Below are 23,744 nucleotides of genomic sequence, written 5' to 3'. Positions count from 1 at the left end.
GCTCTAGCCCCTGGGGTGCACCAGTCCCCAGGGTGCTCTGGTCCCCAGGGTGCTCAGGTCCCCAGGATGCACAGGTCCCTAAGGTTCTCCAGTCCCTGGGGTGCTCTGGTCCTCAGGGTGCATAGGTCCCCAAGGTGCACCAGTCCCTGGGGTGCTCCAGTCCCTGCTGGTGGAGGCTGCAGAGACTGAGGGTGGCTTCTAGGACCAACCCTGTGCTGTGATTCATCCTGCGGGTGCCTGAGCACGGCATTTTCCACCCCAGCGAGCATCTTGCTGCGTGGAGTCTTACATACTCTTTCCCTGCTGGGTCTCCGTTAAGCAGGGGCCTTCTCATGTGGTGCCACTTTGCCTTGCTGCCGGCAGCAGCCGAGGTTGCATGCTCCCTGCGTGGCCTGGGTCCCCTGTGTCCTGTCATCCCTGCCCTGGGGGACACCAGCGGGCCGGGCTGGGTGCAAGCGCAGTGTCGCCCGCAGGTCCGGTCTCTGGCCCGCACGGATGAGGCGCGGGGGCTGCTGTGGCTGCTGGAGGAGGAGGCACTGCAGCCCGGTGGCAACGAGGACACCTTGCTGGAGCGGCTCTTCTCCTACTACGGCCCCCAGGAAGGGAACAAGAAAGGTCAGGGGGGGCCCGGCGCTGCGGGGCCACGCATTGGCGAAGCGCCGGTCCTGCGCCCATCGGTGCCATGTCTCCCCGCAGGGCACAACCCGCTGCTCCCCAGTGACAAGCCCCGACACTTCCTCCTGGGCCACAGCTCGGGGACCAACTGGGTCGAGTACGATGCCACGGGCTGGCTCAACCACGTCAAGCACAACCCAGCCTCCCAAAACGCCTCCGTCCTGCTGCAGGAGTCGCAGAAGTGAGTGGGGTCCCAGGGTGGGGGGGCGCGGCAGGGGGGAGAGGTGATTTTGGGGGGTGACATCCCCTCTGTGCTCTGCAGGAAGGTCATCAGCAGCTTGTTTGCCGGCCGCGGCGGGTCGGCGCTGGTGCTGTCGGGCTCCGTGGCGGGGCTGGAGGGGGGCTCCCAGCTGGCCCTGCGCCGGGCCACCAGCATGCGCAAGACCTTCACCACCGGCGTGGCCGCCGTCAAGAAGAAGTCCCTCTGCATCCAGATCAAGCTGCAAGTGGTGAGTGAGGAGGTGCCGGGGGGCGTCCCTGGGTCCGGCTGGGGCACCGCTGCCTGTCACCGCTCACCCTGCTCTCCTACGCCTGCAGGATGCCCTCATCGACAGCATCAAGAAGTCCAAGCTCCACTTCGTGCACTGTTTCCTGCCCAAGGCGGCGGGGGGCAGCGGGGACTCCCGGGCTCTGCCGTGCCGGCGGGTGAGCGGCAGCGAGCTGGAGCTGCCGGCGGAGCACTGCGAGGCCGGGCTCATGCAGCTGGACGTGCCCCTCCTGCGCGCCCAGCTCCGCGGCTCCCGCCTGCTCGACACCCTCCGCATGTACCGCCAAGGTGAGCCGTGCCGCCGGCACCCCTGGCACCCAGGGTTGGGGGATGCCAGGGCTGCGGTGCGTGTCCCGCTGCGGGGATGGATGCTGCGGGGGTCCCAGCTGCATCTCCTCCCTGGAGAGCCAGCCCCACCCGGGAACCCCTTCGGCACTCGTCCTCGCTCTGAGCCCCGTGGCTGCCAGCTGTGCCCCCGGGGCGGTCCTGTCACCATCCCCCCTCCCCTGCAGGGCCGTTATCTGTGCCAGGGACAGGCATGGCCTTAATTGGGTGTCTCCGCTGGTGCCGCCGGCTCCTGGCAGCTCTCCCGCTGGCAGCTGGCCCCCGTCCCGCTGGGGCGAGGGACTCCGGGTTGTGCTCAGCAAAGCATTTATCAATATACGTGGCCCGCCGCCCAGCCGAGTTTTTATTGCCTGGAGGCTGGACCCTTCCTGCCGCGATCGGAAATCGATGCCGCCCGCACACCTCCTGGATCGATGGCCGCGGCCAGCCGGCTGTGCCGGGGTCAGCGTGCCGTCAATACCCCGTTGTTAATTAACATGTGGAGGCTCAGCACTGCGAGCCTGATGCAGGAGTTGGCTGCGGCTCAGAGTGGAGCAGGAGCGGAGCCTGTTTTCTTGCACAGGCGACACACACGTGTCCCTGTGCTCCCCCCGAGGTGGGATCTGGCCACTTTCTCCCCAGATCCCGGCCAAAACTGCTGGAGGACACGGCCAAGGAAAACCTCCTGAGGAGGGTCAGGGCACTCCGGCCGTGCCTGGCCCCGTGGGGAGCTTGTGCCACGTGGGGTGACTCCATCAGCTCTCCCAAAAGATGGGGCCCAGCAAGTCAGGGCACGCAGGGCTGTCCCCGGCCATGCCCCGGGCGTCCTGGCTGCCCCCTGCAGCCCTGCTCTCCTTTGCTCCCCCCCAGGGTACCCCGACCACATGGTGTTCGCGGAGTTCAGGCGGCGCTTTGACGTGCTGGCCCCGCACCTGACCAAGAAGCACGGGCGCAACTACATTGTGGTGGATGAGAAGCGGGTATGTGCTCCGTGCCGGGGCCAGCACTGCGGTCCAGGGTCCCCTGCACCCCAGGGTGCCACCAGCCCAGCCCTGACACCTCTCACTCCCTGCAGGCGGTGGAGGAGCTCCTGGAGTCACTGGACCTGGAGAAGAGCAGCTACCACATGGGCCTGAGCCGGGTACAGCGCCTGACACTGGCAGCGGGTGCCAGCAGCGGCGCGGGCAGGGGTGGGCGGCATGGCTTGGCACGGCGCAGCGGGGCAGCACAAGGGCGGCACTGTTTGCTCCCACCTACGGCATTCCTCGTGCTTGGGGAATAAAACCCCCACGGCGGGACAGGACCCGTGGCTGCAGAGGGGAGAGCTGCATCCCCAGCAGCCGGTGCAGCGGGAGGGTGGCACGGCGTGGCCAGAGGGATGCCAGCCCCCATCGGCATCTCACCCCGCTCCTCTCCTGCAGGTGTTTTTCCGGGCCGGGTCGCTGGCCAGGCTGGAGGAGCAGCGGGACGCACAGACCAGCAGGAACATCACCCTCTTCCAGGCGGCGTGCAGGGGCTTCCTGGCACGGCAGCAGTTCAAGAAGAGGAAGGTTCGTCCCAGCGGCTCTCCCCTCCCCGTTCTGCCGCAACAATTTCGCCTAAAATGGGCAGCGCAGCCTTTCTGCAGCCGCCTGGGCCAGCACCTCCTCCTCCCGCCTCCCCCCCCGCACCCGCCCAGCCGTGGGGAGCCGTGGGGGGCCTGGGGGAACCGGGGGGCCGGGGGGAACCGGCGGGGAGGGTGCTGGGCATCACCGCAGTGGAATGAAGCAGCGTATCGGCTCCTACTTTTATTATTAAAGAGGGCTTAAGCTAGGCATCGCAGCAGTGCCTTGCCTTCCACAAGATTAGAGTTTGGAGAGGCAGGAGGGAATCAAACAGTAGATAAGCCAGGTGCAATTAGCCCAAATGCTAACGAAGGGGAGAGTGCTGGGGTGCTGGCAGGGGTGCTGAGCGCCCACCCACCCCGCTGGCGGCACCCCGTGCTGACACCGTACCCCGTGCAGATCCAGGATTTGGCCATCCGGTGCGTGCAGAAGAACATCAAGAAGAACAAGGGAGTGAAGGGCTGGCCTTGGTGGAAGCTCTTCACCACTGTGCGGCCCCTCATCGAGGTGCAGCTCACCGAGGACCAGATCCGCGGAAAAGACGTGGGTATCTCTGTGCCGGGGGATGCTGGATGGGGTAGGGGGGCTTGGGGGAGCGTTGGTGCCGGGCAGGGCCCTGCAGTGGGGTGGGATGCAGGATCCTACAGTGGGGTGGGATGCAGGACCCCAGGGAAGAGCAGGATGCAGGACCGTGGCTGCCCCGTGCCCAGCCAGCGCCAGGCTCGAATTGCTCCCTAATTTGCGAATCAGCATGTCATTAGCATCCCGAGAGCCGGCTGTTGCATGAGCCCAATTACAAGGTGTGGAGAATGGAAATGAAACCGTGCGCCGAGAGGCATATGCGGGGGCTCCGCACCGCGCTGGCAACCAGACACTCGTGCCCCCTCCGGGCACGGAGCCGCTGCCTGGCTCAGCTTTCACGCCAACCCACGGAGGACGGGTGCCTGGGGTGGGGGCACTTGGGCCCCCTCCTGCCCCCCCAGCCTGTGCTGGGACCAGAGGAGGGGAAAGAAATACATGCTTTAAGGTGGCAGCTGAGCACGCTGCCCCGGTGCTGGCTGGTGATCCCCGTGCATCCCGGAGGGCCCCCTCTCTCCCCATCTGGGCTGGGTGCACCCAAACCCTTCTGCGAGCTGCTGGTGGGTGGGTTTACTCCCACCGCTCTCCCAGGGGGTGCGGGGACCCCTCTCCGGCTTGGCTGGGACTGCCTGGTGTTTCGACACCATTTATGGGGTTGGAGTCGGCACGGCGGCGGAGCGTGTTGGGGAAAGTCCCTGCCCAGCCCTTGGCAGGGGAGAGCAGCCCCTGCCCCGGGGAGCCCCCACCCTGCCCACCCAGTTCTGGGGGGGGGAGCTGGGGGGTTGCGGAGACCTGCCAGGCTCCTGCCTGCCAACCTCTCCTCCTTGCGCCTGCCCCCTCCCTCACCACCCGCTCTGTTGCAGGAAGAGATCCAGCAGCTGAAGAGCAAACTCGAGAAGGTGGAGAAGGAGCGTAACGAGCTCCGGCTCAACAGCGACCGTCTGGAGAGCAGGGTAGGTCCTTGCTGGCACCAGGAGGGGGTGCGGTGCTGTGCCAGCCTGCCCTGGCACCTGCCCCGGCCCACGGTCCTGCTCCCCCCACCCCAGATCACAGAGCTGACGTCGGAGCTGACGGACGAGCGAAACACCGGCGAGTCAGCCTCCCAGCTGCTGGACGCCGAGACGGCCGAGAGGCTGCGGGCCGAGAAGGAGATGAAGGACCTACAGGTATGCACGCCTTTCCCTCGCCTCGCAGCATCTCCCGGCTCCCCCACGGTGCTCACCGTGGCCCTGTCCCCTCCCAGGCCAAGTACGATGCTCTGAAGAAGCAGATGGAGTCAATGGAGATGGAGGTGATGGAGGCTCGGCTCATCCGGGCGGCTGAGCTCAACGGAGAGCTTGACGATGATGATTCGGGTACCATCCTGCCTCCGGTGCTCGCCGCCGGCACGCCCTGGGTGCCCCGTGGTCACAGCACCATGTCCCCCTCTCCACAGTGGCATCGCCCACCCGTGGGGCCCTGTACCACCCCCCGGTGACCCCGTTTCCCCACGCAGGCGGTGAATGGCGGCTGAAATATGAGCGGGCGGTGAGGGAGATTGACTTCACCAAGAAACGGCTGCAGCAAGAGCTGGAGGACAAGCTGGAGGTGGAGCAGCAGGGCAAGAGGCAGCTGGAGCGGAGGGTGAGTGGGGTTCAGCCCCGGGGACCCCCCAGCACCCCTGGCGTGGGGATGGGGTGGGCAGCCGCTGCCTGCTCAGAGCTGAGGGAGCGTGTGGCCAGGGCAGCGGGGACGTGGTGGCTTCGTGGAGCCCTGAGCGCCCTGCCCGCTCCTGCCCGCAGCTGACGGACCTGCAGGCAGACAGCGAGGAGAGCCAGCGGGCGCTGCAGCAGCTGAAGAAGAAATGCCAGCGCTTGGCCGCGGAGCTGCAGGACACCAAGCTGCACCTCGAGGGCCAGCAAGGACGCAACCACGACCTGGAGAAGAAGCAGCGGAGGTGGGGGGCCGCGCACCGGCGGTGGGGGGGCACGTGGGAGGGACGGCATCCTCCCCACACAGCCAGCCCCTTGCAACGTGGCGTTACCATTTCAGCAGGGATTTGGGCACTTCACCAGCTCCCGCTTGGCCGGGGCGTATTCAGTGGGATGGGGCTGCCCTGGTCAGATGTGTTCATTGTGGGGGGGGACCCCAATACCGTTTTGGGGGGCTCGAAGCTAAGTGATCCCCCCGTGTGGTCCCGTGCCCCATGGTGAAGGCTGCTTGTGCCCCACGGCTCTGCTCAGTGCTCGAACTCATCCTGTCCCCTCTCCCAGCCCCAAAGTTTGCTAACGTTATTAAGCAGCAGGGACGCTTTCATCTCATTATGGTAATGATCACACACACAAATACAGCGAGAGAAACCAATCTAATTAATTTCAATTTCCGCGGATTGGAGTCTGTGCTAATGCAGCTGTTTATTACCCAGCATGAGGAAAAATGGGGATTAGCTGCCGAGGTGTTTAACGCAGGTCACAAACTCAAGCACGAGGTTGTTTTCCAAGCCCCAAAGGCAGTGATTTCGGAGCTAACCTGGCTGATCCCATCCCAGGAGCACTGGGAGAGGCTGCCCCGGTGCTGCCGGGCTCCAGGCTGCGCTGAGCACTCCCCTGCTGGGGGCTCATGTCCCCTCTGGGGATGGGACTGGTACCATCCCACATGGGACCATGGCACTGGGCTGCAGCTGAGGGACCCAGCTCCCACTCTGCTGGATACCCACCATGTGCCATGGCCCTGCCATGTCCTGCTTGGAGGCCACGGTGTCCTCAGCTGCCACTGAATAGCCCTGCCCCCACCATTAGCAGCCACGGTCCCCGCCAGCACGCACCGGGGCCATGGGGCATCTGGTGGGGCTGCTGGCGTGGGCGCTGCGGTCTCCACGAGCCGCTGAGTGAAGGCATCAGGGGTGGCTCCGTGTCACCGTGCTGGCAATTAAAGGCTCGTCAACAGCACGTTTCTGACGAGCGCCCGGCGGCATGCTGTCCTTCCTGGTGCCTGCTGCCGTGGGATGGGGATGCTCGGTGCAGGGCTGGCAGCACGGGGCTGGGGTCCCATCCCCGGTGCCTGTCGCGGGGCGCTGAGCACCCTCCCAACTCTCCCCACGCAGGTTCGACAGCGAGCTCTCGCAGGCGCACGAGGAGGCGCAGCGGGAGAGGCTGCAGCGGGAGAAGCTGAGCCGCGAGAAGGACGTGCTGGTGGCCGAGGTCTTCGGCCTCAAGCAGCTGCTGGAGGTGAGCGGCAGCCGGTCCCTTCCCCGGCCCCCTGGCCAGCAGACAGCCCCGGCTCACGGTGACCCCCTCCCTTGGCAGGACAAGGACTCGGACATCGCGGGGCTGACACAGAAGGTGGAGGCGCTGGAGGCCGAGCTGCAGGACATCTCCTCCCAAGAGTCGAAGGATGAGGCGTCCCTGGCCAAGGTGAAGAAGCAGCTGCGGGACCTGGAGGCAAAGGTCAAAGACCAGGAGGAGGAACTGGACGAGCAGGCTGGGACCATCCAGATGCTGGAGCAGGTATGGCAGGGAGGGGCGAGGTTTCTGGGCGGGGTGGTTTCGTGCAGGGCTGTTATTACCTGGGCCGGGCTTGCCCGGGAAGCGGAGGCGGTCGCCCTCAGCCCAGCGTCAGGCCAGGCACCGCCACTGCCGACACAGCTCCTGGCCCTCCGTGCCATGGCCCGGCAGGTCGCCGTGGGGCAGGCGGCCCAGCCGGCCTCAGACCGTGAGGTTTTTCGGGTGAGCGGCACCCAGGGAGTGGCATGGTGGGGTCCCCGTGTCCCCTTCGCTCTGACCACATTCCCTCCCGATTTTGCAGGCCAAGCTGCGGCTGGAGATGGAGATGGAGCGGCTGCGGCAGACCCACGCCAAGGAGGTGGAGAGCCGCGATGAGGAGGTGGAGGAGATTCGGCAGTCGTGCCAGAAGAAGGTAGGGCTCGGCTGCAGCCCCCCTGCCCAGTCGGGGACGGGATGCGTCCCTGCGCCCCAGCCAGGTGCCAGGAGCTGCTGACTGGGCACTGTCACGCAGCACCCGGCCCCCACGCCGGCTCCACTGGCCCAGCAGGTCTGACTGGTCTCTCCGCTGCACTGGCCGGCGTGCGCTGGGCTTTTGGTTGCACAAACACCCGGCCAGTGGGGTCACCCTGTGTCCCCGGTATGTGGGGACACGCAAGCACCTTGTCCCGCCACCCTGACTGGGCTGTCCTTGCTGTCCCCCAGCTGAAGCAGATGGAGGTGCAGCTGGAGGAGGAGTATGAGGACAAGCAGAAGGTGCTGAGAGAAAAACGGGAGCTGGAGAGCAAGTTATCTGCTGTCAGTGAGCAGGTAGGGTGCAGGGCAGCTGGGCATGTGCCTCGCTTCAGGGACCCTGGGGTGGCCATGGCAGGGTGGGTGTCCCGCCAGCACGGTGTCCTGGCATGGTCCACCTTGCCACAGGCCAACCAGCGGGACTTCGAGACGGAGAAACGCCTGCGCCGGGACCTGAAGAGGACGAAGGCACTGCTGGCCGATGCACAGATCATGTTGGACCACCTGAAGAACAATGCACCCAGCAAGAGGGAGATCGCCCAGCTGAAGAACCAGGTGTGCACCCAGACCCCCTCCAAAACCTCAGCTCTTGAGGGGTGCAGGGTGTCCCCATTCCCCGGCCAGGCACTGAGCCATGTCCCCACAGCTGGAGGAGTCGGAGTTTACCTGCGCGGCCGCCGTCAAGGCCCGCAAGTCCATGGAGGTGGAGATCGAAGACCTCCACCTGCAGATCGATGACCTCGCCAAGGCCAAGGCAGCGGTAAGTGTTTTTGGGGTGTGATGCACCGTGATGGGGCCATGCCCCACCTGCACCCAAGGGGAGACCCCCACCACACGCCAGCAGGGTGACCCCGCGCCCTTCGGGGTGGTTTTGGGGGTGGGTGCCCCACTCCTGGGGTGCAGCGGGAGACACAGGTGCCTCTCCCCAGCTGGAGGAGCAGCTGAGCCGGCTGCAGCGGGAGAAGAACGAGGTGCAGAGTCGGCTGGAGGAGGACCAGGAGGACATGAATGAGCTGATGAAGAAGCACAAGGCGGCTGTGGCCCAGGTGAGGGGGGGAGCAGGAGCCGCAGCACCCCAGTCCCCCCGTAACACCCCTTTTGGAGCCACTGACGGCCTCGGTGTGTCTGCAGGCATCCCGGGACCTGGCACAGATGAATGACCTCCAGGCACAGCTGGAGGAGGTCAGCAAGGAGAAACAGGAGCTGCAGGAGAAGGTGGGGAGTACCGACATCACACACGGGCATGCGTGCTAAGTGAAGGGAGGGGGGGACACCCAGAGGCCCGCTGTCCACACTATCGGGGGGCCCCCCACACCCTGGGGGTGCAGAGTAGTCCCGTGGGGAGCTCTCCACTGGGAAGAGCGTGACCAGCAGCTCTGCGGTGGGGGGCCGGGGAGGTGGTGGTCGAGGCTGAGGCTGTGCCCCCGCTCCCCGCAGCTGCAAGGCCTGCAGAGCCAGCTGGAGTTCCTGGAGCAGTCCATGGTGGACAAGTCGCTGGTGAGCCGACAGGAGGCCAAGATCCGCGAGCTGGAGACCAGGCTGGAGTTCGAGCGGACGCAAGTCAAGCGCCTGGAGGTGGGCGCTGGGCAATCCCTCCGCTCTGTCCGGGACCGGGATGCAACAGGACCGTGATGGGAAGCTGCCCCAGGGGGTCCACCGAGCGCATCCCCAATATCCCCTCCCTGGGACCCCTCACGCCGCAGCCCTCCCCTGCCAGCAGCCTGGCCCCGGCCCCGCAGGGAAAGCTCCCTGCGAGCGCTGATAACAATAATCCACCGCCCAGCCCGGCAAAGTGCTGCTATTTCCCTGCATTGACTTAGGGAAATTATAGACTCCCAGCCCTGCTAAACGCAGCCTGCTTTATATTCTGCCTTTGCAGCTCTGCCGGGGGAGCGGAGCGGCTTAGCTCTCTTCTTAATATCTTCCTAGATGTTATTTCCCTTCCCCGCTCTCTCTGCCGGGGCCATAAATATGCAGCGGCTGGCTCAGCGGCTGGGGGAGAATGGGAGCTATTTTTTCCCTACGTTACACGCTGTAATTACTTCACACACAGTTAAATCTATTTTTCCAATTTGACAAAGCCCCTGCAGGTTATTCTGCCCCTTCCTTGGCCCTGGGAGGGGGGTTTCTCTTCCATCTCCTCGTGTAAATTCATGGGGATGGGATCCGTCCTCGCGTGAGCCCTCGGTGGGAGTTGCTGCAGGGTGGGGGGGGCCCATGGGAGGATTCGGGGTGACGCTGCGCCCGCCGCTCTGCAGAGCCTGGCCACGCGGCTGAAGGAGAACATGGAGAAGCTGACGGAAGAGCGGGATCAGCGTGCAGCCGCCGAGAACCGGGAGAAGGAGCAGAACAAGCGGCTGCAGCGGCAGCTCCGCGACGTCAAGGAGGAGATGGGCGAGCTGGCCAAGAAGGAAGCAGAGGCCAGCCGCAAGAAGCATGAGCTGGTGAGGCACCTGGACGGGGCAGGGCAGGGGGACGGGGGGTGGTTTCCCTGCGGTACGTGGCTCACCTCGCTCCCTTCCCGCAGGAGATGGACCTGGAGAGCCTGGAAGCTGCCAACCAGAGCCTGCAGTCGGACCTGAAGCTGGCCTTCAAGCGCATCGGGGACCTGCAGGCCGCCATTGAGGATGAGATGGAGAGCGACAGCAACGAGGACCTCATCAACAGGTGAGAGTGCCTGGGCCTGGCTCCCACGCGGGGCACATCACCGGGGCTCACCGCTTCTCCTCGCCACTTCTGAAATGCCAGGGGGCCCCCTCGGCTCTGCCTGGCCCTGGCAGGACACCGCCTGTCCATCTGTCCATCCATGCATCATGCACATGTGCCTCCATCCATCCGTGCGTCATGCACACGTGCATCTGCCCGTGCACCCGTGCGTCTGTCCATCCATGCATCGTGCACACGTGCATCAGTCCGTGCATCCATCCCTCCCTCCACCCGCAGCCCCCGTGCAGCTTCACCTGCTTGTGGAGGTGCCCGAAATGCAGCCAGGGTCGTGCCGCCTGGCTGGAAACAGCCCGGGGAGCCCCAGGAGCCAGGGCAGCACAGGCTGGCAGGAGGTCTGGGATGCCAGGATCCAGCCCAGGATGCCGGGATCCAGCCCAGGATGCCGGGATCCAGCCTGGGATGCCGGGATCCAGCCGGGTGCAGCCCCACCGCCAGGGCTGGGGGGCAGCCACACCTCCCTCTCCTGGCCCTTCTCCACCATTTAATTCGTCCCCCATTCGTTCCCCACCCACTTGGTCTTCTTTTTTTTTTTCCTTTCATTTGATTTCCTTTCTGTTGTGTTTTTTCCCCCCTCCGACCCCCCCCCAACCCCTCCCAGTTTGCAGGACATGGTGGCAAAGTATCAGAAAAGAAAAAGTAAACTGTGAGGAGCTCCTCTTTCCTTCCTCCCCTCCCCTAACCACCACCTCACCCCCAAGGGCCGGGGCCCCGCATGCTGCTGGCCCACCTCCGCATGCCCTAACAGCACCCGCGGCACGGCACATAACCGCATCCCACGCGGGCGGACAGGGGCTGAGCCCCCGGGCCGGGGCGGGGGGTGATGCTCTGCCGTGGCTAATGACGAGCGTATCAGCGTGGAGCGGTGACGGAACCCCGCCGCCACGCACAATTAATATTCCCCGCCGTGGTCGCTCCCCTGCGACCCGGGTCCCGCTTAACTAACGGCACGCTCGCCCGGACATAAATTGCGTTTGACGTGGAGTTTAATTCCGCGAGTTATAAAACCTTAGCTGCCCTCAGAGTTTGTTTATGGGGCTCGTTGGGGGTTTTTTGTTGTTGTTCAGGGTTTGGGGTTTTTTTTTGTTGGGTTTTTTCCAAGCTGAGAGTTGCCTGGATGCATTGGAGGGGAGGGAGACGCGTGTGATGGAGTGCAGCTTGTTGCTTTGAATTTAACAAGGAGGATTCATACACAGGGTCTATCCCAGCCCGTCCCCCGTGCCGTCTGCCACCGTCCCCAGGCAGGGAATAAGCCCAAAGCCGGGAAAATAAAACGGCCGTTTAAGATCGTATGATATATCCCTTCCCTGGCAGCGGCTCGCTGGGAGCCCTCGCCTCTCGCTGGCCGGTGGCGGGGCGGGGAGAGAGGGGCTCGTGCCGCTTCGATTTCCTTATAGATCCCGCCGGCACTGCCATAACCCTAACGAAAGCAGTAAGCAGTTAGGTATTAAGGGAGATTTATGCAGGGATGCTTTTAACGCGGAGGAATGGATTTTGCAATGCATACGGCACCTTCTTTCTAAAGGCAATCAATATGGTTACGAACGGCCGTTATAAATTAGATGGTTTAAGCCAGATAGGGCGTTTTTTATGCCAGGACGTAAATCAGGGGCTCGCCGGCACGGCAGGCCTGTAAATCTGCCCACCGCGCTCCTGCGCCCGCCTTGCCGGAGTCGTTTCTGTTCTGCCTGCTAAACTCCTGTTTACCCAGGGCCATCAACATCGCTCTTCCTCGCTGTAATTTTGCACTCGACAGTGGCCTATAAAATGAACCCGCTTATTTCCTTCCCAGCCCCGGAGCTGAAAATCTCCTCTGTTTCTGGAGCCGTGCCCTGCCTGCTGCCCCTCGCTGCCCCGGTGCCGGCCCCGCTGTCTTATCTTTGCAGCCCTGGAGCAGTGCCGTGGCAGCGGGGGACGTTGGGCAGAGGGTGCAGGAGCTCCTTGGCCGGGCAGGGGGGGTGGTTTGGGGGGTGCGTGGCTGTGCTTCGGGGAGCCCCTGGCATGCAGGTTGAGCTGTATGCATGCAGGTTGTGCCCCGGGAGATGGAGCAGGACCACGGGATGGGGTTTTGCCCATGCCGGGGTACACAGGCAGTGGGTGCTGAGGAGGTTTGGCGCCCACCAGCGCAATTTTGCCTCCCCAGCACCCAAAAATCTCCCTGCCCCACGCTCACTTCTTGCTTTCTCCCACCCCAACCCGCGCCTCTGGCAGCGACGGTGACTCAGACGTGGACTCGGAGCTGGAGGAGCGCGTGGACGGGGTGAAGTCCTGGCTCTCCAAGAACAAAGGCTCCTCCAAAGCGCTCTCGGATGACGGCAGCCTGAAGGGCAGCAGGTGGGTGCAGGGCTGGGCGCAGCGCTAGCTGGCAGAGGACAGGGTGGGCTGTGCTGGGGGTCGGCCGGGCTGCAGGGTGGGCACCCGTGGGACATGGCACTCTGGGTGCTGCGCTGCTGCCCGGTGCTTGCGTGGCCGGCCAGGGAGAGGATAATGCTAGTGAGTGGCTCTGTCTCCACTGGGGACGCATGTCCCCACGCGGAGGGGGACCCCTGGTCCCCCTCCCCAGCCTTCCACCTGCAGCACCACAGCCAGCCGCTGCAGCACAGGGACCCGCCCCGGTGGTGCATGGGCAGCCCCCTCTCTGTCTGCCTCCCCGGGGGGTCGCGGTGGTGGGCTCCAGCCCTGCGCATCGTCCGCCCCGCTCTGGGACTGGATCCCCCTTCCATCCTCCCCTCGTTTGCAGCTCCACCACATCCCTCCCTGCACCTCTCTGCCAGCTCCGGCTGCCCGCGCAGCCCCTGGCAGCACCGGCGGCGGGCAGGGACATGCCAGGGTGCCTCCGCGGCGCAAGGCCGGCGTGGGGCTGGGGCGCACAGCCCCGATCCCCCCGGGAGGACACTCGCCTGCTGAGTGCAGATTGCTTTTATCCAAACCCAATTTCCTAGCAGGGCTCTGGGAGTCCCAGGGGGCTCCCCTGCCTCTGCCAAGCAGGGGGGAAAGATCTGAGCCGGTTTTTCTTAATTGGTTTAATTTATTCGGCGGTGCAGATGTAAAACATTTTGTTATTGGAGATAATTCCACCTTTTCTGAAGCCAGGAATCAAACGCAGCGGCTCCAGGTAGCCGACAATGAAATAAATTGAACGCAACACTTTAAAGGGGAATCAAAGTGCCGGGCTAGAACAATTCCCCCATTTACATGACATTTTTCCACTACGCTATTTCTCGCTGACGCAAATTACCGAGGCTGCCTCGCCGCCGCGCTGCCCCCGCCTCGCCCGCTCATCCCCGTCTCTCTCTTGTCTCCCCGGTGCGTGCGTGGGGCCGCGGTGCCGCCGCGCAGGTCAGCCCCGCCGGACGGCCCCGAGGGCGAGGAGCGGCCGGTGTCGGTGTTGAGCTGCCTCAGCTATAGGAAGCGGCCGGGCCTCAAGGACTCCATAGGCGGCCGCGGGGACGAGCAGACGCTCTTCAGCGCGCTCAGCGAGCGACCGCCTTCCCCCGAGCGTGCTGCCCGTCGGGCGGCACGGGGCGGCGAGGCCGAAGACCGGGCGGCCGTCATCGCCCGCGCCTTCGCCGATGCCAGCGGCCGGGCTCGGCAAGGGTTGGGCAAGCGCTGGTCCCTCTCGGCTGCCGATGGCGAGAAAGCCTCCGTCGCCTCCGCCCCGGTGAGCCGGGCCTCCTCCGCCTCCTGGCGTGGGCTGGAGGATGGGGATGAGGGGGATGAGGGGTGCTCGGTGCTGAGCTTCGCCCTCTCCAGCCCTGGGAGCTTGCGGAGCCGGTCCAGGGGGGCCGAGGGTCGCCCCGAGTCACGGCTCTCCCTGGCCCGCAGCCGCCTGGAGGAGGCGGACGAGGGGTCCCGTGGGCAGCCCACCCTGGGGCGCAGCCTCTCTGTGCCCCCCCGGCCCCGCAGCCCTGCCTCCGAGGAGGGGGGTCCCGGGGATGCCCGTCCCGTGGGGCACCGCTCCTACCTCGACCCCGACCTGGAAGCCGCCATCCAGGAGGTGTTGAGCTACCGCCCGCCGCGGGCCGGGGGCTGCTCCAGCCCTGAGGCCAACTCAGGGGACGACACCCGGAGCGTGCGGAGCACGCGGAGCGCGGCCCCCCTGGGCACCGCCGACCGCCCCGCCGGCAGCCTCCGCCGCTCCGCGTCCGCCCTCGACTTCTCCCGGCGTGCCTACCGGCACCGCAGCAGCTCGGGCTCCTCCGAGGAAGAGGAGGAGCGGAAGAAGAAGAGTGCCAAGAAGCGCTCCAAGAAGGCCAAGAAGAAATCCAAGAAGAAAAAGAAGAAGCAGCAGTCCTCATCTGATTCGGGTTCGTCCTCTGATTCCTCCTCCGATTCCTCCTCTGGCTCCACCGGCTCCTACCGCAGCACCTCCAGCATCAAGAAGGGCCCGCGGGCGGCGGGGGGCGAGGAGCCGGCACGCTCCGGCCAGGGCAAGAAGGAGGAGAAGCAGCGGAAGAAGCAGGTCGACAGCTTGATGATGAAGTACCTGTACCGGCCCGAGAGCGACTGAGGCAGGAGGTGGGAGCGGTGTGTGCTGTGCAGCATGAACCTCCCCGTGTGCCACTAACCGCTCACCCTAACCCTCGCCCAGCTCCGGGCGCGGAGCCCACCTCCGCCGGGCGCCCCGGGATGGGGCACGCCACTGTGCCCGCAGCCAGCCCTGCTTTTGGGGTGCTGCAAGGCATCCCCAACGCATCTCCGGCCGTGGGGAGCATCCCCAGCACGGCCGTGGCGGGACCGGCAGCTGCCTGTGCTGCCAGGATGCGGCGTGTTTGGGATTAGCGGCTGTGGCACGGGGGACACCGGGAAGCGCTAATCCCTTCCCAGCTCCCCAGCCACCAGCCAGCAGGCAGCTGAATTTATTCCTTCAGGAAATTTAAGGGTTTTCCAGGCGGCGCAGCATCCCCGCTCGCCCCGGGGGATTTGCCACCCCGGGGACGGCGGCGGGGAGGAGCGGAGCGGGTACTAACACGCACCCGCTGCAGTGTGTGAGCGTGGGGGGGAGGCAGCGCCCACGGGGGGCGAGCCGGGGCGGGCAGTTGGGGCTCGGAGGTGTTTCTCAGGGCGGCCGCGTCCTGCTGCCCTGCACCGCGTAGGGTGCCTGCGACAGGGAACCGGGGTGTGAACAGCCTCGCCCTGCACGGCTCTGGGGGTCTGCACCCTGTTTGCCGGCAGAGGGGAGGGCGCACCGGGGCTCACCGGCAGCAATTTTGGAGCGGATTCGATCCTTTCCGACGGCTTGAATAGGAGAAGGGCTGGAGGAGGGAAAAAAAAAACCCTTTTGGAAACGTGGTTGCAGTTGGGCTGCCCGCCAGGCTGCCTGTCCCAGGGCCAGGGTGGGAGCGGGGGAGAAACCCCCCCAGCACCCAGCCATGAGCTCCAGGGCGACCGGGACCCTCGAGTGGTGACACCCCTGAGCACCCGCATTTGCATCCATGCCCATGTGCCTTTTTCTCAGCGCGTGGGGCCGGGTGCCCCTGGGGGCTGCAGCCGCTGGGCAGGCTTGGCACGGCCCCGCCGCAGAGCAGGGGCTCGGCTCAGCCCAGCGAGGAGTCGGTCGCGGTGGAGCGTGCCCCAAATGTCTCAGAAATAATAAAAAAGGTGGCGATGGAGGCTCCATCCAGCTGGCTGCCAGCGTGCCGGCTCGCCGCGGCTCCTGGTGCAGCCAGAGGGGAGCTACACCCGGCAGACGAGCCCTGCTGCGGCACTGCAGCGCGCTGGGTCGTGGAGCCCCCCAGTTCCCCCACTAACCCCGCTCTCTCCCACACAGCCCCCCAGGCTCCCGGCACCCCTTCGCCTACGACAGATGGGATGAGGAGCAGGACGCCAGGGAAAGCACACGCCACTCCTCCCGCAGCTCCCCCAGCGCCAGCGAGGCGGAGAGCCGGGCCACCGGGACCCCCGCCTAGCCCTCCACCCCCCTTTCCCATCGCCCCAGAAACACTCAGCTCCTTTGCAGGGCCACCCTGGGCAGCCGGTATTTCTTCTGCACCGGAGCAGGGTGGGGGGGGTGGACATGCAGCCGCCCCCCAGCCCTGGCCGCGGGGGGAGCAGCCCGGCCGGCTCGCTGGCTGCAGCCCCCATGCCACCCCCACCTTCCCACCCCCCTGTCTGTCCTCGGCGGCAGAGCCGGCAGCTCCGGCACCCTGGGTTTATTCCTCAGTGCCTGCTGGCTCCTTATTTTATAACTTAAACTTCCTCCCCCCCCCCCAACCCCAGGCACCCTCCCCATCCTCTTAAACCCCTTTTAGTTGAGCCAAAGACGTCTCTTGCCGGCCGGGCCCTGGGGAACAGCCGCCCCACAGCTGGGAGGGGGACGTGGGGACAGGGTCCCGCACACCCCCCAGGTTGTTGTCACCCCCGCCCTGGCCCCCCACTCCTGCCTGGTCATTTTGCACTAGCCCAGCTGTGCGTCCCCCCTCTTACCCCCTTTACTTTCAGTATGAAAATAAATGTAATTTCTGGCCGGTGACACCGGCTGCCGCCTCCTCCACGTGCTGGGGGGGGGGTCACCCCATATTTGTGGGGGTGTTTGCGTGGTGGTGGGAGCTGGTGGGATGGATCCAGCCCCAGTGAGGATCCAGGGCTGCATGGGAAGGCCAAGCCTGGCACCTTCCCCAAGCCTGCTGCACCCATGGGTGATGGGGAGGGGAGAAGGGAGACGGCCCTCGTGGGTGCCGGCACTGAATCATTTATCAATCTTCATAAATATGCAGATGAGCAGCGGGGATGGGAGCCCTCTGCCTGCTGGCGTTAATTATTTAACACGGCGGAGATGATGATGGGCATTGCTGGCCGCCTGTGCTGCACGTGCCTCGGCCTCAGCTCCGGCAGCCGCTGGCCCGTGCCGGGCGCTGCCCCCAGCCTCCCCCAGCCCCAGGGACCCCCTGCACTCTCGGGACCCCCCCACACCCCTGGGACTCTGGCAAACTAGGTCATTTGCTCCCTTTCCCCACCATCTCTTGGAAACAAATGGGCCAAGCTCGGCGCCGCTGCCATAAAGCCACGCTGCGCTAATGCGCTTTCATTAAGTGGGAGCGATCTAATGATAATAAAATGGCACATTTAACATTAAAACATTTAAGTTGACTCCTAAGCGAGTGTGTCTCTCTGCGCTGTTCCAGCTCCATCTTCATGAGGCTGACAAAGCTCCTTAATTTGTTTCCGGGAGCGGGTGCTCGACAGAGACAGCTTGGCACGGCGTGGCATGGGGGATGACGGGATGCAGGGACACGGGGATGCTGGGATGTGGGGAGGCAGGGCACCAGGATGCTGGGGTGTGGGGATGCAGGGGTGCCGGGATGTGGGGATGCTGGGTTGTCAGGGTGCAGAGGTACAGGGACGCTGGGGTGCACAGATGGAGGGCTGCTGGGATGCGGGGTGCTGGGCTGGTGGAGACAGCAGGACGCAGGGAGATGGGGACGGTGGCACATGCGGATGCGGGGATGCCAGTGTGCTGGGGTGTCAGGGCGATGCCATGGGGGCACGGCCGGGGCCCCGCGCCTACAGCGCAGCCTGGAGCACGCCGGGGAAGCGGGCGATGGCGAAGGGGGCTGTGCTGTGGGATGGCTCCTCGCCCAGGCTCAGCTCGCACAGCAGCTTCCCCACCACTGGCGCCAGCTTGAACCCATGGCCTGTGGGGAGGAGAGGATGTTGGGGGGGCACAGCCACCCCCCATAGCCCCAGGCAGCTCTGGGGTGCTGGGGAGGGGGGCTGGGTGCCTTCGCCTACCCGAGAACCCGGCTCCAATGATGATGTTGCTGAATTTGGGGTGCCGGTCCAGGATGAAGTCTTCATCTGGGGTGTTCTGGGGGAGCCGTGGTGTAAGGGTGTGGGGTCAGGGGTCCTCTCGGCGGGGGGAAGGGATGGCAAAGTCCACCTTGGAGGGGGGGAGGGGTTGGGACCCCGCACGCCTGGGTCCTGCTCCTGGGGGAGGGTCTCACCGTGTAGAGGCAGGTCTCCACCACGGCTGGCTGGGGCTCCAGCCCGGGCAGGTAGCTGCTGATGAAGCTGCTCAGGAGGGCGACATCGGGGTGGGGGGCACCCAGGGGGGCCCGGTCCCGCTCCTCGGGGTCGGCGGGGCTGCCGTGGTGGTAGCACACCTGGGAGGCAGCTGCTTAGGGGGGTGGCCGCTGCAGGGTGCCCCCGCTGCCGCCGTGCCCTGCTCACCTTGACCAGCCCGGGGTACTCGAGGGCGGGCAGCCCGAAGATGCCGCGGGGGGCTTGGCTCAGCCCCAGAACCAAGAAGCAGGGACTGGGTCTGTCAGCGCTGGGGCTCCCCGGCTCCTTCTCCCTCCAGTAGCAGACGTTGATGCGCAGGGGCTGGGGTCACCGCGTTAGCCCTGGCCGTGGCCGGGCCGCCCCGCGATGCCCCCGAGCCTTACCTGCAGCGGCAGGCGGAGACCCAGGGGTGCCACGAGGGCACCGGTCCACGCTCCGGCTGTGATGATGAGCCGGGGGGCTCGGTACACCCCGGCGGTGGTGGTGACGGTGAGCACAGCCCCGGGTTCGATGCGCAGCACCTTCTCCCCGTCCCGCAGGGTGCCCCCGCGCCGGCGAAAGACATCCTGGGTGGGGATGGTGACAGGAGGCAGTTGCGGGGACAGGGCCGGGGGACCCCCATCCCATCCCCTCGGCAGCACCCACCTGCACTGCCCGCAGCGCCCGGTCAGCGAAGAGCACCCCGGCGGTGTCGTCCCACACGGCCACCTCGCCGGCGTGGAGCCGGAGGCCGGGGAAGCGCCGGGCCAGCACCGTGGCGTCAAGGACCTTGCCAGCACCCAGGCTGCGCCGGCAGCCCTCCAGCTCCGGGTTGCCCGCTGGCCCCAGGGCCACCAACCCCGTCCGCCTGCGCCCCGGCAGCTGTGTCAGCTCTCCCCTCACCCCATCCCCGCGCAGACCCCCCTCTTGCTTTGCCCCTGGGGAAAACCGAGGCACGGCGGCATCGGTGGTGCTCGGGATGTGCTGTACCCTGCTGGGATGCTGGGCAAGGGTGCATGGGGTGATGCACGGGGAGGGTCTGGATGCCGGCATCACGCTCACCCCCCCCAAATACAGCAAGCGCCATCACCTCTGACCCTGGCAGCGGGGGATCGTTTAGATGCTCATTTCTTTAATGGCGTTTTCTTTATGGAGCTCCATAAATTACCCAGAGCCAGCACCTGCCTCCACGCTGCGTGGGGCTGGGGCGGCCTCATCCTGCCCAGCACTGCACCCTGACAGAACAGCGGCCGCAGCCCCCAGCCCAGCCCCGCAGGGAGGGGACGGTGCCCGGCGGGGGCTGCGTCCCCATCCCGGTCACCTGAAGAGGCTGGTGCCGGCCTCAGCCTCCAGCCGCTCCCAGAGGCGGAAGCAGTCGGGCATCATGCGGGCGTAGACCTCCTGGGGGTAGGCGCTGCGGGTGATGCGGCTCTGCCCGTGCGAGCTGCCCCGCGAGTGGGGCAGGATGAACTGTGGGGCAGGAGGGGCGTAGGGGCGACCGCAGCCACCGCCGCCCCCCCAGCTCCACCGGCCCCGTGTGCACCAGTGCTGTGCCACAGCGGGCACCTGGGGACACAGCCTGCCCTGCCAGCTGTGGCGCTGGGAGGCAGCAGGGCATGGGGGGTCCTGGCGCTGGGGACATGGGGGTCCTGGCACTCGGGGTGTGGGGGTCCTGGCACTGGGGATATGGGGGTCCTGGCATTGGGGACACGGGAGTCCTGGCACTGGGAACATGGGGGTCCTGGCACTGGGAACATGGGAGCGCTAGCACTGGGGATGTGGGGGTCCTGGCACTGGGGATATGGGGGTCCTGGCATTGGGGACATGGGGGTCCTGGCACTGGTGATGTGGGGGTCCTGGCACTGGGGATGTGGGGGTCCTGGCATTGGGGACACGGGAGTCCTGGCACTGGGGATGTGGGGATCCTGGCACTGGGGATATGGGGGTCCTGGCATTGGGGACATGGGGGTCCTGGCAGTGGTGATATGGGGGTCCTGGTACTGGGGATATGGGGGTCCTGGCATTGGGGACATGGGGGTCCTGGCACTGGTGATGTGGGGGTCCTGGCACTGGGGACACAGGAGTGCTGGCACTGGGCACTCAGGGCTCCTGGCCCTGGGGACACAGGAGTGCACACACTGGGGACATGGGGGTTCTGGTACTGGGGACATGGGGGTCCTGGCAGTGGGGACGTGGGAGTGCTGGCACTGGCGACGTGGGGGTCCTGGCACTGGGACATGGGAGTGCTGGCACTGGGGACATGGGGATCCTGGCGCTGGGGACACGGGGTTGGCGTCACCGTGGACCAGGGGTGCGGCAGCGGCTCCGCTCCGTGCCGCAGCAGAGGGCACCCAGTTCTGCAGGCGCCCACCGCAGCGCGGCGGGGCTGGGGCCGTGGCGGGGCTGGGGCCGCCGGTACCTGCTCCAGCAGGAGGGTGTCCCTGTGGCGCTGGGCCAGGTGGTAGGCAGCGAAGGAGCCCTGGATGCCGGCTCCGATGACGATGGCGTCGTAGGTGGCCTGGCGGGGCTGGCCCAGGGCAGCCATGTCCGTACTCGTCCTCGTCCCCACAGGCAGCCAGGAGCTGAGCCAAGGGAAGCGAAGGAGCAGAGTCCAGCTGAGCCTAGTGGGTGGCGGAGCCTTGGCCGCCCTCCAGCTGCTGTGGGGACGGCAGGGGCACGTGGGGGCTGCACCCATCCCACTGCCTCCATCCCCCCACCAACGCCAGCGCCCGGGCCCGGCGGGGAAGGCAGCTCGTCCGGCAGCGATGGCAGAGCCGGCAGCACGGGGGGCTCAGCCCCCTTCTTCCCCAGCCGCCCCCGCACCGCTGCTGATGGGCATTTTTATCCCAGCTCGGCGCACACGGCACCCTCCGCTTGCCCCAGCCCCGGCACAGGGACCACCAAGACCCCAGGGCACCGCGCCCCCCATCGCCTTCCCCCCCCCGCCGGCCCCACCGCACCGCCAGCAGCTGGGTGAGAGCAGAGCGAGGGGGTGGGATAAATGTGATGGAAAATTGTTTCCAATAAATCCCCCTTCCCCTCCCCGCCGGTGGCTGCTGGCTCCAGCTGGTGCGGGACGCAGGGCTCCGTAACGCTCCCATTTGCGCACCGATGGGAAACCCCCCGCTTGCTTCAAGGCAAACAGGTTTTTTTTTCCCTTCCTCCGGCAATATTTATTACAGCCATAAACTATTTTGTTGCCATCTTTTGTTGTTGTTTTTGTTTTTTTTTTTACTGGGAGATTTAGGGCTTGCCGGAGCAGCCGGGATGTGGTGCAGAGCCCTGTGTCCCACCAGCTGGGACGGATTTTGCAAGCCTGGAAAATTTTGGGGTGTGGTTTGGGGACACTTAGCGATGCATTGGCGGCGGGGGGGGGGGGATAACACAAGCAGGGGCTGCTGGCTTTGCCCGCCACCGCCACTGCCCCGCGCTGCCTGACAGCTAATTAGGGGAATTAATTTACTCTGGCTTTTGTGGTGTAAAAGACATTATTTACTGGTTAATTGTTGTTATTATGAAATGTTAAATATCATTATTTATTTTGCTGCTTGCCTCCAGTGATGGATGAAGCACTGGGAAGCGTGGGAGGCCCACGCTGGGCCGGGGGGGGAATTTCCAGCTCCTCCAGCCGCAGCACCCAGCCGGGTCACGGGGACACCCCGGCATCATGCACAGGCCAAACCGGCAGCTAACAGTGACGGGGCGGTGAGAGGAGGCAGATGGGGAGCACAGGCAAAGGCCGGGCTCCTCCCCAGGCCCCCCTTCCGTGCTGCTGCCCAGGATCACTAACGCAACGAGTGCGTGCCAGTCTCAGCATCACCGCGATGCCCAGGGCTCTGTGTTGTGCGGTGCCCCATTAAATCAGCAATCCTCCCTTGCCTTTGATGTTACAAATAATTCACTGATTTCCCCGGGTTTCAGCTTGCCTTTTTTTGCTTTGAACAGCCCCTCTACCTGCTCTTCCTTTTTCGCTGAGAAGATGAAGAATAATTAATTATCCATGAAACGTTAAATGGCGAAAATGAACTCCTCTCCTGCTAACGGTGTGTTAATAGATCGGGCTGGAAAAGCCTCGCTCATGCCGCCACGGAGCCGGGGAGGCCATCAGTGGGGTGGGGGGACAGTCCCTGTCCCCTCCAGCATCACTGACTGTCCCCAGGGCTCGGCGGGACCCCTCAGGCCATTACTTTCATTGCATGGATGACCCCAGGCGTCACAGAGGTCTGCACCCCCAGACCCCAAAAAGCAGCTGCATGGGCTTATCTTGCCTTGGGGTGAGTTTTTGGGGTCCCTGTCCCAGCCCTCCGGCACCCGTGCCGTCATCCTCTTGACCTGGGTTTAAATTAACCAGAGGCAATGCTTGTGGCAGGAAGAAATCCACTTCCTAAAGCAGCTGGCGCGGGTCGGGAGAGCTGTGCCAAGCACAGTAAAGCTGAACTCCCTGCGCGGGCTGGGCGGCTGGATGGGAAACTCGGGGCTGGCACCGGCACGGGGGGGTTGCGGTGGGGGTTTGGGGAACAGCCCGGCGCAGGCTGCAGGAGCTGCCCCAGCTCAGACCCAGGTGGGGCAGGAGAAATGGGGAATGAGGAGCATTGGCCAAGGCCAGGCAGGGCCTGAGCTCTGCGCCCGCTGCACCCACTGCACCCGCTGCACCCGCTGCACCCGCTGCACCCATTGCACCGCTGCACCCGCTGCATCCATTGCACCCACTGCACCCGCTGCACCCATTGCACCGGCTGCACACTGCGATGGTGGCTGACGTTCCCCGAAAGCCCACCACCACCCACGCCAGCGCTGCCTGCTGGGCTGTGCCAGCCTCTCCAGCAGGTACAAACCAGCACTTAAAGAATTAGGGAGCAACGTTGCTCCCCAGGGGGCCGAGGCTGCGCGGCTGCGGGGAGCACGGCGTCCCCCCTGCCCGGCTGCGGCGTGCCGGCTCTGGCTGCGCTCGCCCCCGTTTGCCTCCCCGGCCCTCGCCATCCCCGATGCTTTGAAGGCATCTGCAAAGGGCTTGTTTGCTTTGTGTCAAAACCAACAGCCGCCGAAGGCAGCCCCTCATTAGCAGTCCAGGTACGTGTCTGGGAAAGCGTTGGGCGGATTAAAATTATTTGAATATCATAATATTAGAAACTCCAATTTGGCCTCAAAACGCTCATCTTCCAAGCCCTACCAGGGCTTTGGTGCATTAAACATTGATGGAGTTACTGGCGGATCAAAGTTTTGGGTTTAAAGCTGAAAGTGCTTTGCGGGAGCGCTGGCTGCCCCCCGCCTGCTCTGCAGCCCCCCCGGGACGAGAAGGACTGCGGCGTCGCCGCGTGCCCCGCTCCCACCGCAGCCGTGGGGCCGGTGGCGCACAGCCCGCGCCGTGGGGCTGGCCGA

The 23,744-nt window shown here is 65.3% G+C and overlaps 2 protein-coding genes across 18 annotated transcripts in view; one reads left to right on the top strand and one right to left on the bottom strand.

Annotated features, from left to right (window-relative positions):
• The window catches only part of MYO18A (myosin XVIIIA), a 39,276-nt gene extending 21,795 nt beyond the window's left edge, over nucleotides 1-17,481 (top strand). For 13 of the 17 annotated variants that reach the window (XM_064468067.1, XM_064468065.1, XM_064468064.1 and 10 more), the window contains 28 exons: nucleotides 474-615; nucleotides 697-856; nucleotides 938-1,124; nucleotides 1,213-1,450; nucleotides 2,357-2,466; nucleotides 2,562-2,627; nucleotides 2,908-3,036; nucleotides 3,490-3,633; nucleotides 4,533-4,622; nucleotides 4,716-4,835; nucleotides 4,913-5,024; nucleotides 5,165-5,292; nucleotides 5,451-5,605; nucleotides 6,752-6,875; nucleotides 6,954-7,154; nucleotides 7,453-7,563; nucleotides 7,854-7,958; nucleotides 8,070-8,216; nucleotides 8,308-8,421; nucleotides 8,591-8,707; nucleotides 8,793-8,876; nucleotides 9,099-9,236; nucleotides 9,920-10,105; nucleotides 10,189-10,328; nucleotides 10,987-11,031; nucleotides 12,597-12,719; nucleotides 13,725-14,903; nucleotides 16,156-16,294. In XM_064468067.1, the coding sequence (XP_064324137.1) occupies nucleotides 474-615; nucleotides 697-856; nucleotides 938-1,124; nucleotides 1,213-1,450; nucleotides 2,357-2,466; nucleotides 2,562-2,627; nucleotides 2,908-3,036; nucleotides 3,490-3,633; nucleotides 4,533-4,622; nucleotides 4,716-4,835; nucleotides 4,913-5,024; nucleotides 5,165-5,292; nucleotides 5,451-5,605; nucleotides 6,752-6,875; nucleotides 6,954-7,154; nucleotides 7,453-7,563; nucleotides 7,854-7,958; nucleotides 8,070-8,216; nucleotides 8,308-8,421; nucleotides 8,591-8,707; nucleotides 8,793-8,876; nucleotides 9,099-9,236; nucleotides 9,920-10,105; nucleotides 10,189-10,328; nucleotides 10,987-11,031; nucleotides 12,597-12,719; nucleotides 13,725-14,895 (4,587 nt within the window). In that variant the 3' untranslated portion in view covers nucleotides 14,896-14,903; nucleotides 16,156-16,294. Of the gene's footprint in view, nucleotides 1-473; nucleotides 616-696; nucleotides 857-937; nucleotides 1,125-1,212; nucleotides 1,451-2,356; nucleotides 2,467-2,561; nucleotides 2,628-2,907; nucleotides 3,037-3,489; nucleotides 3,634-4,532; nucleotides 4,623-4,715; nucleotides 4,836-4,912; nucleotides 5,025-5,164; nucleotides 5,293-5,450; nucleotides 5,606-6,751; nucleotides 6,876-6,953; nucleotides 7,155-7,452; nucleotides 7,564-7,853; nucleotides 7,959-8,069; nucleotides 8,217-8,307; nucleotides 8,422-8,590; nucleotides 8,708-8,792; nucleotides 8,877-9,098; nucleotides 9,237-9,919; nucleotides 10,106-10,188; nucleotides 10,329-10,986; nucleotides 11,032-12,596; nucleotides 12,720-13,724; nucleotides 14,904-16,155 lie in introns of all 17 variants that reach the window. The other 4 variants (XM_064468069.1, XM_064468068.1, XM_064468055.1 and 1 more) reach the window with 2 other exon arrangements.
• On the bottom strand, nucleotides 17,474-20,927 carry PIPOX (pipecolic acid and sarcosine oxidase). The gene is made up of 8 exons (XM_064468070.1): nucleotides 20,785-20,927; nucleotides 19,687-19,835; nucleotides 19,032-19,233; nucleotides 18,770-18,952; nucleotides 18,555-18,707; nucleotides 18,329-18,487; nucleotides 18,117-18,192; nucleotides 17,474-18,019 (listed from the first exon to the last, which is right to left on the bottom strand). Exons 1-8 carry the CDS (start codon nucleotides 20,908-20,910, stop codon nucleotides 17,889-17,891), a joined length of 1,179 nt encoding a protein of 392 aa, XP_064324140.1. The 5' UTR covers nucleotides 20,911-20,927; the 3' UTR covers nucleotides 17,474-17,888.
• Between the last annotated feature and the right edge of the window lie 2,817 nt (nucleotides 20,928-23,744).

The sequence above is a fragment of the Phalacrocorax carbo genome, chromosome 17 (assembly GCF_963921805.1).
Source record: "Phalacrocorax carbo chromosome 17, bPhaCar2.1, whole genome shotgun sequence".
Lineage (NCBI taxonomy): Eukaryota > Metazoa > Chordata > Aves > Suliformes > Phalacrocoracidae > Phalacrocorax > Phalacrocorax carbo.
This window is presented reverse-complemented; position numbering and strand designations above follow the sequence as displayed.